We start from the raw sequence: 21278 nt of genomic DNA on the forward strand, positions 1-21278 counted from the left end.
AGCTGACGCTCCGGCGCGTGTGTCAAAAACACCAACACACCGCTTCAGAAGCACTCTGTCGATGCTTGATTCGTTTGGCCACAGTCACGTGATCAGTGACGTCCAATCGTGAATTGTGAATTCCACTCTGCAGAGTGGGCAATCATAATGAAGCAGTTCATTTTTTTTGTAGATTCAAGCTGCTCTTCATATTTTTGACCACCAGATGTCACCACAGAGGACTGTGTTAAAAAGCTTCCAGTAATGAATCGTTTTTCAACACAAGCTTCAGAAAGCTTTGTTTGGCCATCACTACTATAAATACACACAGAGGGAAACGAGGAAACTGCACACAGGAGGGGGACACAGCTGAGCCTAATGAATCTGACGAGACGGGTCATTCATGTACTGTACATGATGCGGGTAGATGCTGTACGTTTATGGGCTGCAGGAGAGACACAGATTTGTGCAGCTGAGGTTGTTTGGGGTGCCTGCGTGTTCGCCTGCTGGGCCTGAGCGAGCCTCTCCACATCTGTGGCCCGGCGGTCTCTTCTCTTGCTGAGGATCTTAACGTAGTTTGCTGGGACGAGCCGGTGGTCTCACCGTCCACGCTGGCCAGGAGCCAGCCACGCACACGGGGCTGTAGCTCTAAACACGAGGGAGATAGTTGTAAACATGGGGCATGCTCACACAAAAGAAGAGCCCTCATCTGTTATTTCTAAGATAAGGAAAACAAAAATAGAAGGTTTTGGGTCAAAGCACTCAGAATCAAATGTCCCGCAGCCAGTAAAAAGCTCATCACCTTTAGGAGCGAGGTTAAGCATCTCTCCAGCTTGCATAGAAAGCTCCTCCTGAGAAGCAGCTGTAAAGTCATATTCTCCTCTGGCCACCACGTGGTCGTCCTCCTCGCTCGCCCAGTTAGTGTCTAAACCAAGCAAGGAAACTGAATGAAAGACATTCATCATTTTAACTGGTCTTAACCAAAAACAAGTCCTTCTGCTTTTCCTTACACTTGTAAAGTAACTAATGGCATATGGAGCTATGGTACCCAATTTATTTGCCACTGAGTTACACAAAGGCACATATGATGTCATACAAGCAGACTCATCTTTACACGTGTACTGCAGCCCTGAACATTACCAGCTTCAGATTCTATTATCAAACTTTGCAACAGCAGCCTTAATTACTTTGAACTCAAAACAATTAGCACCTGCAGCCACTGTCCTGTGTTGAGTACACCTCTCAAAACAACTAAATGTACTCATATGAATATGTGAGTGCTTGCTGTTCCATCTCTTCAGCCTGCTGCACAAACCTGCTGGGGGGACGTCCTCAAGGTGAGGTGTGTGTCTGTATCCTCCCAGGCTGTAGCTGCAACCGTAGCTGTAGCTGTAAGGCCTGTAGCCACCACAGATGGAGCTCCCATAGGGGCTGTAAGAGGGGAGAAGGAGCTGTTGGATGGACAGTAGGACTGCTGGACCTTATGAGGGGGCACCAGGGGCGCCATCCTGGGCAGGACAGAAGGGCTAGCAGGGGTAGAGGAGCCTGTAGCTAATCCTAAATCTGTAGATCTGTTTGGTGACAACATAAAGATAGAATATCAGTAAAATCCACCCATAATTCATTGCAACATTAATTGAGCAAAGCATTAGTTCAGAAACGTCATGGAGTCAAGCTAAACCACAAACTGAATGAACAGCTCATAGAGTGGCTCTCTTCCACAGCGTGTCCTTTGTCCTTTCTCCCTCCCCTCAACCCCAACCAGTCCTCAGAGGCTGCCCCTCCCTATACCTGCTTCTACTGGAAGTTTCTTCCAGTTAAAATGGTGTTTTTCCTTCCCACAGTCACCAAGTGCTCGCTCAAAAGGGCTTGTTTTGATCATTTAGTTTTCTCTGTATTACAATAGGGCCTCCACCTTGCAGTATAAAGTGTCTTGAGGTGACTGTTGTTGTGATTAACGCTATATAAATAAACTGAAATTGAATTGAGTCAACTTTTCCTCCTGCCTCATCTCCAGCTCTGCTACTCTTCATCTGTACAGACTGTGGAAACACACAATAAATTCACCATCAACCAGCAGCTAGCGGCAACTTTTAGCATGGGATGTTTTCTCACATGAGCTGACGTTATGAACCAGTCAACACACCTTAAATATCCTTAAATATCATTATCACAGCTCTGATTGTTCAGCTTCTTTGGAATTTGGTTTCTTTGGGGGACTTTTTCCCTGAATGTGTGCAGATGTATGTGCATTAATGTGTGCATGCGTGGATTCCTGAGGTTGGCTTGTAGGGTGGACCTCTGCACATCATCACAGCTGTGTGCAAACATTTCCATATTTGGATTTCTTTGAACGTGGTTTCTTTGGTGGACTTTATCTCTGGATGTGTGCAGATGTATGTGCGTTAATGTGAGCATGCATGGAGTCCTGAGGTTGGACGTCTGTGCATAATCACAAATGTGTGCAAATATTTCCGTGATCGGATTTCTTGGAATTTGGTTTCTTTGGGGGACTTTTTCTCTAGATATGTCCTGATGTATGTGCATTAATGTGAGCATGCCTTAAGTCCTGAAATTGGCTGACAGGGTGGACGTCTGTGCATAATCACAGGTGTGTGCAAAAATTTCCATGTTTGGATTTCTTGGAATTTGGTTTCTTTCGGGCAGTTTTTCTTTAGATGTGTGCACATGTATGTGCATTCATGTGTGCATGCCTGGAGTAGTGAGGTTTGTTCGTAGGGTGGACCTCTACGCATAATCACAAATGTGTTCCATCATTTCCGTGATTGGATTTCTTGGAAATTGGTATCTTTAGTCAACTTTATCTCTGGATGTGTGCATGCATGGAAATCTGAGGTTGGCTGGTCGGGTGGACTTCTGCACATAATCACAATCACAGTGTGTCCAAACAAACTGTCTCGCTCTCTGTGATGGTATATGGCCACAGTCCAGAATGTGTAGACAGTTGCATGTGTGCACAAGCATAACAATTGGTCTTGTTGTTTATGTGAGTGGTTGTGTTCATAAACTGTCACCAGTAGTTGGCTGAAAACCCATGCGGGTACTGGGTGTGGTTTTCTCTGTACCGGTGCGCTCCTGCCAATCCACTCAGGATCAACAGGCTCAAGAAGGTGCACAGCGCATTCCTAGCCATTCTAAATTGGGTTTTGGATCCGTTGGTTTCTTCACCAGGATTGAGACGAAAGGTCCTAGAGATATTCTCCCCCCTTTTTACCCTGGACTTTTCACCATTACCCAGAGTCGGCCAGGAAGTGTGTTACCTTCAAAGGGAGAAAATCCTGTGGAGGCCTGGGGCACCTCCCGGACTGCAAATAACAGAGGGTCTAGCCAGCGATCACAATTGCATTCATCCTCGCTAATTGATTGATTGATTGAATCTTTATTTTGAACATGTTAAAAAAGTACAACAACATAGAATTAAAAGAGACAAATAAACAAAGCAAAACAAAAAGAAAACGAGCAACCACAGCTACAAATATCTTTCATGTTCAAAAAGGAGCAGGAAGAAGCATGAGCTTATTTAATCCCACCCCTTTTCCACTATCTAGTAATTTATAGACTACAGAAATACCTCCTTGCAATTACATTATATGTCATGTGTAATTTTTTTTTTTTTTTTAATTAATATTCTTTTTTTTTTTTTTATATATCTATCCATACATACGTATTTACACATACGCACATTTTCAATAACCCCATTAACACCTCAAAGGATACACAACCTACAAATATAGTATATATATAATATATATATATATACACACACACACACACACACACACACATACACACATACACACATACATACATACATACATACATATACTAACATACCCGTGCACCCGCACACACATGAAAAATATTAGACAAGAACACCCTATCAAATCTCTACCTCTTCCCTGTACCCTGTAAAAACCATCTCCTTAAACCGCTTTTTAAACTGTGTCATGCTCGGACATTGCTTTATATCTTTACTTAGTCTGTTCCACAGTTTCACTCCACACACAGAGATGCAAAAACTTTTTAATGTTGTACGGATACGAGGATGTTTTAAATTTAATTCCCCCCTCAAATTGTATCCCCGTTCCCTTTTAGAAAACATTTTTAGAATATTGTCAGGAAGCAGGTTATTTATTGCTTTATATATAATTTGTGCAGTGAGAAAATGAACCAGATCTGTGAATTTTAGAATTTTTGATTTTAAGAATAGTGGATTTGTATGATCTCTGTTACCGGTTTTATGAATTATCCTTATGGCCCTTTTTTGTAATATAAAGATTGATGATAGCGAACATTTGTAAGTATTGCCCCACAGCCCTGCACAGTAATTCAAATACGGTGCAATCAGGGAACAATAGAGAATGTGGAGTGATTTGTGGTCCAGAATGTGTTTTACTTTACTCAGGATTGAGACACTTCTTGAAATTTTGTTATGTATATGATTTATATGAGACTTCCAGTTTAATTTATCATCTATAATCACACCAAGAAACTTATGTTCAAGTACTCTTTCAATTTCCACACCATCTATATGAATCTGCACTTGTGCATTTCTAAGGGAATTCCCAAATAAGATTATTTTAGTTTTACTTAGATTTAGCGATAGTTTGTTCCTGTTAAACCATTTTTTAATTTTGCACATTTCTGATGTAATTGTATCCAGCAGCTCCTTTAGATTCCCCCCAGAACAAAAAATATTTGTGTCATCTGCAAATAATACTAATTTTAATATATCAGATGCCTTACAAATATCATTTATATAAATAATAAATAATTTTGGACCCAGTACAGAGCCTTGTGGAACACCACAAGCAATGTCCAAGCATGATGAGGAATGGACACCCAGCTTCACAAATTGTTTCCTGTCACTTAAATAATTTTTCCCCCATTGCAGTACAACCCCCCTGATCCCGTACCGTTCCAGTTTATTGATTAATATATCATGATTGATTGTGTCGAATGCTTTCTTGAGATCCAGAAATACTCCAGCTGCATACTGTTTCTGATCTATAGCATTCGCAATCTCCTCAATTGATTCGATTAATGCCAGAGATGTTGATCTTTTTGATCTGAATCCATATTGACTGTCAGAGAGTAATTTATATTTATCTAAGAATTTGTCTAATCGTTTATTAAACAGGTTTTCTAGGATTTTGGAGAATTGTGGTAGTAAAGAAACAGGGCTGTAATTTGTGAAGTGGCGTCTATCCCCAGTTTTATACAGCGGCACAACTTTAGCTATTTTCATTTTGTTTGGCACTTTTCCCGTCTGAAATGATAAGTTGCAAATATATGTTAGAGGTCCTACAATTCCTTCAATGACCTTCTTGACGATTTCCATGTCAATATCATTACAATCAGTTGATGTTTTATATTTACACATGTGTACAATGTCAATTATTTCTTTTTCCTCCACTGATGTGAGGAACATTGAGTTAGGGTTCCTATCAATCAGGTTTTCACTACAGTCTACTGATGGCAGTGACTCAGGAATTTGTTCTGCCAGTTTTGGTCCAATATTTACAAAATAATGATTAAAGCTGTTGACCTTATCAGCAGTGTTTTCCATAATATTGCCATTGTTGATAAAGTATTGAGGATAACTTTGCTGTCCAGAATTATTTTTAATGATACCGTTTAAAACATCCCATATTCCCTTCATATTATGTTTATTGTTGTTCAATATTTTACTATAATACTCCTTTCTACATACACGTATAATATTGGTCAACTTATTTTTGTATTTTTCATATTTATTTTCAGCATCTTTTGTTCGTTGTTTTAGGAATTCCCTATAGAGTGTATTTTTCTTTTTACATGCATTTTGTAAACCCTTAGTGATCCATGGTCTATCTGAATATTTGTGCTTTCTGTTGTATTTTATTGTTGGACAGTTTTTATCGTACAATTCCATGAATATTCTTAAAAATATGCCATATGCAATATCAATATCAGTTTCTTTGTACACATTGTCCCAGTCCTGATTTAATAGATCATTCTTAAGTGCATTCATAGTTTCTTCTGTCCTTACACATCTGTATCTCAGTTGTTCTTCATGCTGATTTTTCTTATAATTAGTGTCATAAACTGCAAAAACTGGTAGGTGGTGGTGGTAATGAACTTACGAATCATGGACTTTAAAGTCTTATTCAGCTGCTCCACCAGCCCGTCCGTCTGAGGGTGGTAGACGCTGGTCCGAATAGATTTAATGCCCAGTAATTCGTACAGTTCCCGCAGCGTGCGAGCCATGAACGAAGTGCCCTGGTCAGTCGGTATCTCTTTCGGGATTCCGACTCAGGAGATGACCTGAAACAGTGCCTGCGCCACATTCTTTGCAGAGATGTTGCGCAGAGGGACTGCTTCCGGGTATCGCGTTGCATAATCCACCAGGACTTATACAAAGCGATAGCGGCGTGCACTCGAGTGAAACGGCCCGATGAGGTCCATGCCAATGCGCTCAAATGGGACCTCCATGAGTGGGAGCGGGCGCAAAGGCACTTTTGGTATGGCCGGCTGATTAACAAGTTGGCAGTCCGGGCAGGACGTGCACCAGTGGCACACATCCGCTCGGATGCCCGGCCAATAAAATCGGGCTGTTATTCACTCCAGAGTTTTTTCATATCCCATTTGCCCTGCCATGGGGTTATAATGAGCCGCCTGGAAAAACATTTCCCGGCGGCCCTGCGGCACCAACAGCTGGGTGTGTGTCTCCTCCATGCGAGTGTCACGACTCACTCGATATAACTTCATTTTATATCTTTTAATAAAATGAAGCGTAGGTACGTCTGCACGGCTTCAGGGCGCACCACGTGACCATCAATCTCAATCACCTGGTCAAAGGCTGAGAGCAGCAGCTCCAACCAACCGCTCCAGAACCTGGGTCTGCCGGTCCGTCTACTCCTCACACACAGTTCTTTATTGCCAGATGCCACGTTTATTTTGAGTTTTCATTTGTTGTGACAGTCCGTAGTCTGGACAGCTCCGGTCTCAGCTGATCCCAGCCTCCCCTCTGCTCCTCTCCCGTCTCACTAAAAAGGGGAAGGAAACTGTCATTAGCCCAAACGCCATCAGCTGTTCTCACCTGCCTGGACTCTCCAGCACCGCCCCGTTGAGCTCATAATTATGATTAAGAAACTGACCTCCCGGCCCATTGTTCTTTCAGTGGGCTGGTTTCAGTCATTATGCAAATGTGCTGTTTATAAGATTGGGGAAACCTGCAGTCAGCTGAGACTGAAGAAGTCACTTGGATGAGTGACGAAACGTTTCTCCCACAAAACACTACGTCCAGATGAACAGATTCAACTTTTGGAGATTTACTTTCCTGGATGATTGAGAATGCATCAAGACGTTTTAACCCACTTTGGCAAGGACGGCCTAAAGCTTGTACGTCAGTATGAGCAAACAGCATGTAAGATGGCGGACTACAGGAACCACCTGAAATTCAGCCTCAGATGCCAACAAAACAGGATTACTCCTAAAAGTCTGCAAATGAGCTCTCCCGTTAAAGGCTTCCGGGCAACAAAAATCCTCCAGAAGGCACAGCATCAGTTGCTTAATACACAGGTGAGGCAAACAAATTTTACCATCGACATGCTAAAATCTCAAGTTGTAGAGGCCGTACAATCAATACAATAGAGATAGCATTTAACAAGAAATGAAATGTGCAAACATATATAAAATTAAGGAACAGTTAACAAAACATTTCAAATAAATAGCAACAATGGTGTCTTTAAACAAACAAAATGTAACATTCACTTTGCTTTCTGCCAAAACGTGCTCTTCATTCACAAAACGAAATCCACAATAACATAACAAGACTAGCGGTCCTGTTGCTCTATTTTCACCTGTAAAGCAGGAGTAGGGTAGGCGGAGGTTTGTCTGTAAATTTCCCATTATGTCGTAGCTACTCGGTGCTTGCTCGGAAGTTTAGGGGTTATTTTTTCGCTGTAAAAAGAAGTTTTCTTCCCACGCACAACGGACACTAATGTTTTTGTCACTTTTTATGGAATCAAACTCAAAGTAAGGTCAGTACTTCCACGCTTTAAACGCTGCACGCTCATACTCTCTCCCGCACTCGATATATGATCCATTGTTGATCTGCACACAGCTGTTGTCACGAACGTCGCACTCGCTTACGTCATTGTCATGAGGCATTCTCACAAAAAAAAAAAAAAATCACGGTTTTAGTAACGCAGTAACGCAGCGTTCCTACGGGAAAGTAACGGTAATCTAATTACTGTTTTTGCAATAATAATCCCTTACTTTACTCGTTACTTGATACCATTACCATTGATCAACAACCACTGACCAAAACCCACTGATCAAAGACTATTGATCAATGACCATGAGTATCATTCACAGAGATGAATTCACAGAGATGATTGCAGCCACAATTGTGGCTGCAATCACACAATTGTAAGATGGTGAAAGATGTACCCTTAGGCCCCCTCCTCGATTGTCAGAGATGGTCTTTCCCTTTTCACGCAAATGGCCTCCTTGAGTGACGAAACGTTTCTCCCACAAAACGCTACGTCCAGATGAACAGAATCAACTTTTTAGAAACATAGTGTACGCTGTTAAGTGCCAGGAGGATTGCCAGGATTTATATATCGGGGAAACCAAACAACCTCTGGTGAAGCGGATGGCACAACACAGAAGAGCTACCTCGTCAGGCCAGAAAACGCTGAAAACGCTACGTCCAGATGAACAGAATCAACCTTTGGAGATGCGTTTACAATGTCTGTTTTGCAAAACGACCACCACCCAGAGATGATACGTGAGAAAAAAGCTTTTAGCTCCTATACATTATGTGTATTTTTCCTTGCTCAAGTTAATTGAGCTATAAATAAATCCATCAAATCTTAAAGTACACAGTTTACTTTAAAAAAGATATTCAATTGCAGTCTGAAGATATGCAGATTAACATAAGCTATAACCTGCATAAAAGATAAGCTGCGACAAAACGAAAAGAATACAGCTTCTTTTATCAAACTATATGAACAAGTATCGACAAAGGTCATAAAACTGAAAGCTCAGTTGCAAAACAAACAAGATCAGACAAGTTAACTCTCTGCAGCATTCCCTGCAAGGAAAAGTAAAAATAATGTAAACAAACGGCTGGTGAGAAAAGTTGCTGTGGAAAAAACCTGTCATGGTAGGCTGTGTGGCAGGCAGGCAAGCAGGAGTGGTGGATCCAAAATGCAGGACTCAGACACAGAAGTACAACTTAAAGCGCAGCTTTATTGCTGGGAAAAACCTCTTACTAAACTAAACTCACCAAAAGACAAACAAAAACGCTGGTGGACTAAAACACTGTAGCAGAAATACTGAACTGGAGCTGGCGACGAAACACGGAGGCAAAACACACAGCTTGTTGAGGGTACGACGCGACACTGACTCAGAGAAACACAGGGTTTAAATACACTGGGAAGTAACGAGGGGAATGAGACACAGAAGGAGAGCACAGCTGGGAGAAATAAGAACTGACGAGACAAGCGTACTCTGAACACATTCACATAAGACACGGACCTTCAAAGTAAAACAGGAAGTATGACACAGAGACGTGAACTTGACATGGTGGAGACAGCAACTAAGAAACACAGAGACATAACCAGTTAGGCAGAGGACTCGATGAACCAAAAGACAAAGAGGGAAACTCAAACATGCAGACACAGACTTACACAGAACAGAGGGGACACAGAGAGACATGAAGGGCAAGGGATCAAAACTAGAAACCATAGAATAAATCACACACAAGTACAATAATACAAAAATCACAAAAAACTAAAAACGCTGGGTCAGGAGACCCAGGACCCTGACAAAAACGGTAAAAGGGAAAGTTTTTGTTCGCTCACCGAAACACACTGGAGTCTAACAAATTCATGTAATAAAAACATTGATTTCCACATAAAATATATGCAAAGAAGATTGTTTGGAATATTCTGAAACCAGGAGTCGTTACTGTCTTTGTTTTGTTCTTCTTTAAAAAGAAGTAGGGTGAAGCCCATTTGCAGCTATTTGTTTATTCGTATATTTGAGATTGACTAAACTCTGGCTGCACGTCATAATATAGCTATAGCCACAGTTTTTATAGTGTAATTGCTTTTCATTTCAGAATACTTTGACACAGCAGAGTAGTGGAGTAACAAAAAGACCTTATAAGGAAAGAAAGAAAGAATTCTAATGGGACTATTTTTGATCAATAAACATCTTTAAAACATTTTAATATAAAGTAGACATAACTTTCATGAAAAAAAAAACACTTACATAGCAATTTGTATGCTTGCTGAACATTTGATCAGAAGGAAATCCAACATAATAAAAGTGCAGATGAAAAGATTTGATTAAAAGAGAAGAATGCAGTGTTTTTTTATCATTCATTTATCTGTTATAGACTGTATGATCAGGCTTCCATAAAGGTCATAAAACTGAAAGTACAGTCTCCAAAAAAACATGATAAGACAAGTTAACTCTCTGTGGCATTCCCTGCAAGGAAAGTGAAGATGAAGTAAACAAGTGGCTGGTCGGAAAAGTTGAGCAACTTACGTTTTTTTTTTTTTTGTTTTTTTTTTTAAAGATCTATTATGTGCCATTTGTACACCCACACTAGATGTGCAGATCTTAGAGGAATCTTTAACTCATTACACACTGAGTTAAACATTAATTTTAAGTTTCATTTCACTTAGCAAATAGGATATAAACAAATTATTGCAAGTATAGAACCTGCAATGGAATTTTTTTTAATAGTTAATATTCACTCATCAAATCATGCTGAGGTCTAATATATATAAATATTAGTGCCCCGTGTGAGAGGCTGCACGGCGCTAACATGTTGACGCCGTGTTTACCCCAATTTCACTATTCCTTCAAATATTATCTTTAGTTTTCTGTTGCTTTTCATGTCCAAATTTATGTATGTATGCTGCATATTTTTTTGTGCTCCTTCAGCTACACTACTGGACAAAAGTTTTAGAACACCCCGATTTTTCCATTTATTTATTGCAATTCAAGTCATTCAAGATTGAAATTGTACAAAGAGAAGTGGTGAAAAAAAAGGTAAGAATTCCTAAAACTGAAAAATAATATACATTTCAGAATTATACAAAAAGGCCTTTTTCAGGAAACATGAAATGGGTTAACAATTTAAAGCTGTTCTGCAGCAACGGAGGTTGGAAGCTGGTGCTACTAATTCCTACAGGTGTTCCAAGTTTTCTGGATAACTTACAACCTCCTCTGTGTGAAATGAAACCACTATTGTATCATACTATTGTGAGCATCAGTTGAACAATATTGTACTGCAGAAAGTAGTGTAATGCCACAAAAATGTCTAGAAAAAGGCAATGGAAGAGAGACAGACCATCATAACACTTAAAAATGTTGGTCTTTCCTACAGAGAAATTGAAAAGAAAGTCACGCTGTCAGTGAGTAAGCTTGAAAACATGGAGTGGGCATCACAGTCTCCAGATCTAAATCCCATCCAGCTGTTTTGGGATGGACTATAAAGAAGAGCAAAAGCAAAGCAAACACAAAAAACCCAGACAAAGCAGTACTTTGAAAATACTGTACTTAATTGAATGTAAATTTAAGGCTAACAAGCAGAATTTTATCTTTATTCTAGGATGTAAAATCATTTTAATAACTATTCCTGTAATGGAGGAGCTGTTACAATGCTTGCTGCCTCACACACTGCTTACTACGCTTTTCGATCCAAAATGAGCTTTGCTTTATCAGCAGCTTTCACCACGTGTCAGGTAAACCCACAGAATAACACACATTCCAATACAAATAAGTCTTGACTGGGCCTGTCCAACTCAAAACTTAATATCACCTTATCTCTGATTTGTTGAGATGCCCCAACTTGTAGGCTTTCAGTGGAAAGCTGCAAATGTTTATGATTATGAGTTCATGTTGACTGCGCTTGTGTGAAAAGGCGATGCTGGGTTGAAGAACCCATTAAAGTTTTACCAAATTCAATTCAAATAATCTTAGAAAAAAACATAATAAAGATTACTTATCTATATATATATATATATATATATATATATATATATATATATATATATACATACACACACATACATATACACACACACACATTAGTGCTGGGACTCGATTAAAAAAATGATCAATTACAGGCTTTTAATTAACCTCGATTAATCGAGGTAAAGAGCCGTTTCGTTCACGACTGACACATCACTACATTGTAGCTCTGTGTGGCAGGAATGAGGCAAAATGCAGCCACGGTTCACCATGTGCTGACATTTCCACTTTATTTTCATTTGCTGTTCACACTTACGGCTCAGCTTTCCAGGTGCCAGCCGGACACGCTCACAAATAACGGACCCTACACCGCTCTTAAGCTGGTGACGCGTGATTGCGATGCTGCGCAGGTGCATCTGCCTTCCCTGCCGCAGCACCGCCAACCACGCCCCACCACACTCTGATATGTGCATCGGTGTAATCGGTATACAAGGAAATCTAGGAATGCAAAGTGCAACTAAAGGCTTTATGTTTTGATGCGTTATTTTTTTTTTTTCAAATTAATTCATCACAATTAACACGTTAAATTCCCACCCCCAATATATATACATATTTTATTTCAAAAGTCAGTCCCGTTATCAGGGAGAATTTTGTTGTTCCAGCCAGCCATCGGCCTTGGGGCCAGCTGGCGACAGAGTAACTGCATGAGTGAAGGTGATGGTTGCTTGGGTTAGTGCGAACAAACTGCATTCCAATTCCACAGGTGTCCGTAACTGGTCACCAGGTCTATCAAATTCCTGTTGGAGAGCTATGAGCTTCTCCAAGATCTGTTCCAATGGCGTTTAAAAAGCACAGTCTGAGTACTCACGTCCCTTCCCATCACCATCTTCCTCATGCATTCATGAATGCTCGCTGCCTCATTCTGGACTGTGGTGCTGACGCTCATCAGTCCCCAGCCTCCTTCCGTCGACTTGGTATACAGCCTTAGGGTGCTGGACTTAGGGTGAAACCCTCCATGCATGTTCAGGAGTTTCCTGGTCTTGATGTCAGTGGCTTCTAACTCCTCCTTTGGTCATCTTATTATCCAAGCAGGGTACCTGATCACAGGCAAGGTGTAGGTTTTGATGGCCTGGATCTTGTTCTTACCGTTCAGCTGACTCCTCAGGACTCACCTGATCTCTGGTATTTCTTTAAGGGGCTCTGCAGGTACTTGGTGGTTGCAGCTTTCCTGGCAGCCTCTTCATGGTTCCCATTTGCCTGTGGGATCCTCAGGTACTTGTAGCTGTCTTCTATGTCTGCAATGTTGCCCTCTGGTAGTTCAATCCTCTCAGTTTTGACTACCTTCCCTCTCTTTGTTACCATCCGACTACACTTCTCCAGTCCGAACGACATTCCAATGTCATTGCTGTATATCCTGGTGGTGTGGATCAGTGAATCGATGTCTCGTTCACTCTTGGCATACAGCTTGATGTCATCCATGTACAGGAGGTGGCTGACAACTGCTCCATGCCGTAGTCGGTATCTGTAGCCAGTCTTGTCAATTATCTCACTGAGGGGGTTCAGGCCTATGCAGAATAGCAGTGGGGACAGAGCATCTCCTTGGTAGATCCCACACTTGATGGTGACTTGTTCTATGGGGTTGAAGTTGGCCTCTAGTGTTGTACGCCACATCCCCATTGAGTTCCTGATGAAGGCTCTTAGGGTCCTGTTGATCTTGTAAAGGCCTAGGCATTCCAGGATCCAGGTGTGGGGCATAGCATCGTAGGCTTCTTGTAATCAATCCAGGCAGTGCACAGGTTGGTCAGCCTAGTCTTGCAGTCTCGGGTGACTGCTCTGTCGACCAGTAGTTGGTGTTTTACTCTTCTGGTATTCTTGCCCATCCCTTTCTGTGCCCCACTCATGTATTGAGCCATGTGCCTGTTCATCTTAGCTGCTATGATGCCTGACAGGGGCTTCCATGTGGAACTCTTTTGGTTTTCATGTGAAGTATGACCCTGATGGACAAAGGTAAAACAGTATGTCGGATGTGCCACACAATGCTCAATTATATTGGTGGGATCTAGTGCGTTAGCACAGTTAGCTCATTAATGTGTTGACGCCGTCCAGCCCCACGCACGGAGCGATCCGCGGTAACTCGTTAACGGAGATTTGCCGCGTTATGGCGTTAACGTCTTTTTAATGAGATTAACGCTGACAGCACTAGTGGGAACACAACAAATATGACTCCACATTTACTCCGACATCATCCTAGTGCAAAGACAAGTGGAAGCAGACAAAAACAACAAGCAAGCATGCTACAAACTTTACCCGAGTCATTTAGACAGCCGTTAGCACATGATTCTCCTTATGGGGACCTGATATGTTTAATATGCTGCTGAGAATATAGCCCAGAAGAAGCGTATAGTACAGCTTTTATTTTGGAAAGAGCCATTTCTCTGTAATAAACTCTCTTTACCAAAGATGAGTGATTTCTCGATCAGATAGATTTTTTTCTATTATTTTGTTGTTTCAGCAACATTAAACTTAAAAACTGTACTTATGAGTTAAAATATATATTTATAATTTTAATAAATGACAAATTAAAAAGGCATGAACACCAAAGTATCGAACCGAACCGAATTTTGTGTATCGTTGCACCCCTAATATATATATTTGTCTGTGTGTGTGTGTGTGTGTGTGTGTGTGGATTTTTACCTGGGATTTAGTATTTGGACAGCTAACAGCTAACAGTCTCTAACGGACTTGCAATTGAATTCAAAAATTGAAAAGAAAGTCCATCTTTCAGTTTACATGCTTTGCCTTTGCAAAGCAAAAATGACCTTCTATGTCACATAGCAAAAATCTGCTGCCACATTTCATATACTTTTCTACTGTTGCCTTTCTATCAGATAAAACCAGTCCAGCAATTCTTTACTGATCTCTGTTCTCAAAAAAACATTTTTGAACAAAGCAGTCACATTGATTTCACTTATATTTTTCATTTCCAGACCATTCTCTGTAAACCCTAGATATATTTGTACATGAAAATTTACAACATATCAGCAGTTTGGAAAACACAAACCAGCTTGTCACATTTAAGCAATTTAAGTCATTATAGTGCTTGGATTTCCACATAAGCTCATTAGATTTTATTTATATGACTTGTGTAATGTGAAGAACTAGCGTACACTAAAAGAAAGTTCCTGTTTTACAGTGCTGTGCAGAAGTCTTGGGTAATTTCTAATTGTTTTATTATGATGGGAAATCCTATCATAATAAACAAACACATGAAAATTATTTCATATATATTATTATATATATGAAATAATATATATATATTATTTCATGTATATTAGATAAAACACTATGTACAGTTCAAATAAGCATAAAAGTCAGTATTTGGAACGACCACTTTTATTCTTCACCACAGCCTAAACTCACTTAGGCAGGCTTTCTTGTAATTTCTCTAAATATTTTTCAGGATAGGTCTTCAGGACATTCCAGAGCTCTTATCTGGATGTTGTCTGTTTTTTGTTACATTCTCTGTCAAGATGACTCCAAAATGTTTCAATAATGTCGAACTCCAGCCTGTGGGCAGGCCAGTTCATGACTGATAGTGTTCCATTGTGTATTTGATATCCAGGTATGAATTTACTGCACTGGCAGTGTGTTTGGGGTCACTGTCATGCTGAAAAACAAAACTGTTGCAATTCTCATCCTATTCAGATGGTACTCCAAATAGACCAAACAGAAGTTACATGACTTACTCCTAATAGTTTATTTTTTGAAGCTGAACTTTCTCTATGCTGCAAAGTGTATGTTGTATGTCTGTTACATGTTCATAAATACAGAAACTACTGGAATCTGTCTGCTCAGGTGTGTTCAGTGTGCATGACCATATCAGGAAAACAGAGCCAGAGCTTCTACAAGCTGACGTCATGCACTGAAAGTAGACGAGTCTACGTGAATGTTCAGTTGCTGTAACTACCCTCAGGAAACAAGATCATTGGTTATTGTGCTCTGCCTTCACTGAGATAAAGACATGGGGAGCATTTGGTTTGTAATTTGGTGCATTTTAACAGTTTTTCAGGTAAGAATTATATATCTTACATATTTATATATTAAATGATATTACATATTTTGCATTTTCAAAAACATTTTAATACTGAATATTAGTTCAAATGTTCTACAAGACATTTTTTTACTATTTCTTTTACTATTTTTAAAAATTGAGGATAAAATTGAGTTTTTGTTTATAGATGACAGTGACAGCACGACTCTGCTGCATCACCTCTTCTAACAACACTCTTTTCTATGTTTAACGGGACCAGTTGCTACAGTTTCAGAAGCCTTTATTTTTTCTATACTGTACTGATAAAGATTTTAGATCCTTAATAGTTTGTAATGTCCTTTGCTATGTTCCTCATTTCATTTCCAGTTCTGCTGAATTGAATTTTTCTTGAATTAAAGTGACTGAAAGGTCTAGCCTGCAGACACTTATTGCTCTTATGAAACCATGCTGTTGGATTGCATGCAGAAAAGGATCTGGCATAGTCTTGCTGAAATACGTAAAGCATTCTCTGAAAAATCACTGTGGAGGTGTGTTACAGTTGAGTTCAAGTGTAAGATGGGGTTCAACTGCACGACAAGCAGTGCACTCTGTCACATTTTTAACCCAAAGAATCCACAATTTCCAAATTGAATTTGAAATTTTGGTTGGTTAGGTAACAGGACAGAATATCAGATATAGATCAGATATAGATAGAGCTGGGTGTCATCTGCATAGCAGTGAAAATGTATGTTTCGATGTCTTCGATGATGCTGCCTAAGGGAAGCATGTGTAATGTAAACAGAATTAGTCCTTGCGCTGAACCCTGTGGAACTCCATAATTAACCTCAGTGTGTGAAGAGGACTCTCCATTTACATGCACAAATTGGAGTCTATTAGATAGATATGATACAAACCACTGCAGTGCAGTATCTGTGATACCTACAGCATGTTCTAATCGCTCTAATAGGATATTATGGTCATCCGTATCGAACACTGCACTAAGGTCTAGCAGGACAAGCACAGAGATGAGTCCACTGTCAGAGGCCATAAGAAGATCATTTGTAACTGTATCATTTGTAGCTGTTTCTGTGCTGTGATGAGCTCTGAAACCTGACTGAACAATCAATTGGACAAAAAGACTAAATAAGTATCAGTTGTACGCAGTGTTGGGGAGTAACGGAATACATGTACCGCCGTTACGTATTTAAAATACAAAATATGAGTAACTGTATTCCGTTACAGTTACCGTTTAAAAAGGTGGTATTTAGAATACAGTTACTTTGTTGAAATAAATGGATTACACGGCGGTACTTCCCTGTTTCATATTGTGGCGGGTCAGGACTGTTTGGTTTTGTTTGACAACTACGTTCTGTTGTTCCAGGCGGCAGCGTTACGGTTGCCATGGTTACAGGGTGACGGTCTCTGTCTCTGTGTTTCCTGGGTGAGAGAGGCCTTTTTGGTGTTGTTGTTGTGCTAAGCTAATAGGCAGAATGCTACAGGTATAGCTCTAAAGAATGTAGCATCATAGGCAGTGTAGTCCGTGCTGCAGGGAGAATGGACTGCTGTACACGTTATGTGTCTGTGAGCGAGGGAGGCAGAAAAAGGAAAAGTATGAGCTGTCATCAACAGAGATGGGCAGTAACGCGTTACGCGTTACTGTAATCCGATTACTTTTTTCAAGTAACGAGTAAAGTAAGGGATTACTATTGCAAAAACAGTAATTAGATTACCGTTACTTTCCCGTAGGAACGCTGCGTTACTAAAACCGTGATTTTCTTGCGAGAATGTCTCATGACAGTGACGTAAGCGAGTGTGATGTTCGTGACAACAGCTGTGTGCAGATCAACAATGGATAATATATCGAGTGCGGGAGAGAGTATGAGCGTGCAGCGTTTAAAGCGTGGAAGTACTGACCTTACTTTGAGTTTGATTCCATAAAAAGTGACAAAAACATTAGTGTCCGCTGTGCGTGGGAAGAAAACTTCTTTTTACAGTGAAAAAACCCCCTAAACTTCCAAGCAAGTACCGAGTAGCTACGACGTAATGAGAAACTCACAGACAAACTGCGGTATCCTTCCACTGACCGCTGCGGCACACCTGCACCAGGATAAACCTCCGCCTACTCTACTCCTGCTTTACAGGTGAAAATAGAGCAAAAGGACCGCTAGTCTTTGACTTTATTTATTTTCTGCTGTGTTTTACTTGCATCTGAAAGAGTGAGTGTAAACACAAAAAAATAAATAAATTTAAAAAAAATAAATAAATAAATAAATATATATATATATATATATATATATATATAATGTGCTGGAATGTGCAGAAAATAGGTTTAAATGTTAAACTAATTTCTTCAAGTCAGAGAATGGTGCATATAATTAAAATTTTGCTTCATGCATAAAGTTAAAAGATTAAAACTAACAAAACAAGTTTTAAAAAGAGACTTTTCCATTTGATTACATTTTGTATGATGGATTATGTAGAAAAAGTAGAATTGGGCTGAAAGATCTATCGCTTTATCACCTATTCAGGTTGTAAATCATGTTTTTAAAAAGTAACTAAGTAACTAAGTAATTAATTACTTTTGAAAATAAGTAATCAGTAAAGTAACGGGATTACTTTTTTGGGGAAGTAATCAGTACTTTTTTCAAGTAACCTGACCAACACTGGTCATCAAGCAAAAACGGGAGCTGGAAGCATGTAAATATAATAATAACCACTGCAGCCAAGAAGAGAGCCTGACGAGCCCAGTTGTAAGTAAGCTATTAAGACTCGACTGTACACCGTGTTCGTGTTTTCCTCCAAAAACAATAAGTTCCGTTGGAGCAGCCTTTCAACGCCTCTCTCTGTCTCTCGCTAGCAAAGTTGACCCAGACAACAAAGTAAAGCTAGTTTTCGGCTACGAGCCCGACACAGAACCCACCGTATTAGCCAGAGGTCCCTTTACTACGGTTCGGAGCCGCGGACCTTCAGTAACAGTAATAAATCACAGCAATAGTACATTCATGTAGTTGTAAACAGCATGATAATATATTAAGTAATCCAAAGTATTCAGAATACGTTACTCTCATTGAGTAACGTAATGGAATACGTTACAGAATACATTTTGGGGCATGTATTTTGTATTCTGTAATGGAATACATTTTAAAAGTAACCTTCCCAACACTGGTTGTACGTGTTTGAGAGTTATACCAGGGATTCAAGTACTTCTGATTTGAGGCCTTATTTTTCACAGGAGCTACAGTATCCAGAGTCATACTTAGAAGAGTTAAAATTATTAACAAGGTAATCAACCTCTGTTGGAGTAGTGTTCAGGAAGCTGTTCTGCTCTGTGTTGGTAAAAAGGTATAGAGGAAGATAACAATGGATGTTCCCCACTGCTGTGTAATCAATTATATTGAATGTAAATGTTATCAGGAAATGATCAGACAGGAGAGGGTTTTCAGGAAACACTGTTAAATGTTCAGTTTCTATGCCATATGTTAAAACAAGATCTAGAGTGTGATTAAAGTGGTGGGTGGGTTCTTTTACATTTTGAGAGAAACCAATTGAGTCTAACAACAGATTAAATGTTGAGGCTGTCATTTTTAGCATCTACATGGATGTTAAAATCACCCACAATAATTATTTTATCTGAGCTGAGCACTAAATCAGATAAAAAGTCTGAGCAATCAGACAGAAACTCTGTAAGGCCCAGGTGGATGATAACAAATATAAGGGATAGATAACAAATAAGACTGATTTTGTCATGGTCCTGGGTCGTTTGACCCAGCGTTTTGTGTTTGGTATTATTATTATCTTATGTTCTAGTTGTTTCTGATTTTGGTTGCCTGAGTCCTCCCCCTCTGCTCTGTTCATGTCCCTGAGCTTGTGTTTGTGACGTTTCTGTTTTACTTTGAAAGGTCCTGTCTCATGTTAGTTTATTCTGTTTTACTTCCTTGTCTTGTCTAATTAGGTGCAGCTGTGTTCCCCTCTGCTATGTCATTCCCTCGTTACCTTGTCTGTATTTATAGTCAGGGGTGCACATAAGTTGTATGGGAGTATGCGGCACATTCTGCACCACATCTCTGTGCGTTCATCATTTGTTTGAAGCCAGCTCACCTTCTGCAACCACTTTTCTAGGAATACGCGCCTCTTTTGCGGTTCGGACTCCTGACATTTCTTTGGAGGTGGAGGAAAACCAAAGTAATTGCTTGAAGGAGCTTCTCCAACATCTTTAAGAGTTCTAAACAAATGTCTGTCCTCCTCCAGAAAATCTTATGTATGCAAACACGCGTTTCAACTTCTTATCTGGTGGGCCTCTTTTATTTTGACAGTGCACGCGCACCTGCGGACCACTTACGTGCAGCCCTGTTTATAGTGTGTACCTGCCTGTGTTCCTTGTCACGTGGTCTGTGTAACCTGGTGAAATTTCTGCATCTCTCTGCCCAACATTCTCTGTGACATTTCCGATCTTCGTCCAGAGGTTGTATGGTTTTAGGTTTGTGTGTTTGTGTTGTCTAGTTTTTTCCCAGTTTAGGCTATGTTTTAGTTCTGTCCTTGTCATCCTCGCTTTTGTTGTTTTTCACCTCGTGTAATAAAGAGCTCACTTGCATCACAGCCAATGCCTGCATTTTGGGTCCTCATTCTCACAACACCACACGACTGACTGAAACATGTTGCTACTAAACATCCTGCGCCCTGTGCCTACACCAGGGAAGTCCTACTTATAAACACTTTTTTCTTATTTTGCTGGGAACCAGAAAGTAACCGCACTGATAAGTTGTTTTTTTCTTGCTTGGTGATACTTTTGAAAACTCTGTAATGTCTCTGATGATCTACCTACAACTGCATGCACAAGCAATTGTTTAAAGGAATCTGAATCATTCGTGTCAACCATTAAAATGCTGGTTCTTCTGTCCTAGCCTCCAAATTTAGTGACTGCTGAGGAGCCAGTATGTGTACCTGGGTTTCAGTCAGATCAGCTCACTTTCAGTGTGACGAGAAACTACCTGACAAGAGGCACAGTACTGGGCAAAGGTAATAACAGAAATGGTTGTATATTGGTTAGTAGTGGTTTTAAGTTGCAGTTAGTGGGGATTTGTTTCTGAGAGGCCATCAACAGGTTAAAAGCAAATAGCACATTTCAAATAGCTGAGAATTTCAGGGCTGAAATTTCTTGATCAAACACATTTTTCACAAGTGAGAAAACTATTGCACCTGGAGCTCCTGGGTTTGTACCACAAGACCATCTTGCTGTGAGCCAAAGTATTAACCACTACGTCACCATACC

The 21278-nt window shown here is 40.1% G+C and overlaps 1 protein-coding gene, 1 long non-coding RNA gene and 1 pseudogene across 2 annotated transcripts in view; 1 reads left to right on the forward strand and 2 right to left on the reverse strand.

Annotated features, from left to right (window-relative positions):
• Positions 1 to 21278, reverse strand: part of LOC146490442 (uncharacterized) — a 150629-nt gene that overhangs the window by 84192 nt on the left and 45159 nt on the right. The gene's annotated exons all lie outside the window — the stretch shown is intronic.
• On the reverse strand, positions 175 to 2168 carry LOC146490449 (uncharacterized; annotated as a pseudogene).
• The window catches only part of LOC146490450 (cadherin-1), a 29229-nt gene continuing 23854 nt past the window's right edge, over positions 15904 to 21278 (forward strand). The window contains exons 1-2 of the mRNA XM_085153219.1: positions 15904 to 16048; positions 20911 to 21025. Of these exons, the coding sequence (XP_085009345.1) occupies positions 16001 to 16048; positions 20911 to 21025 (163 nt within the window). The 5' untranslated portion in view covers positions 15904 to 16000. The remainder of the gene's footprint in view (positions 16049 to 20910; positions 21026 to 21278) is intronic.

This window comes from Neolamprologus multifasciatus, unplaced genomic scaffold, assembly GCF_963576455.1.
Source record: "Neolamprologus multifasciatus unplaced genomic scaffold, fNeoMul1.2 chr13_unloc_1, whole genome shotgun sequence".
Classification (NCBI taxonomy): Eukaryota; Metazoa; Chordata; class Actinopteri; order Cichliformes; family Cichlidae; genus Neolamprologus; species Neolamprologus multifasciatus.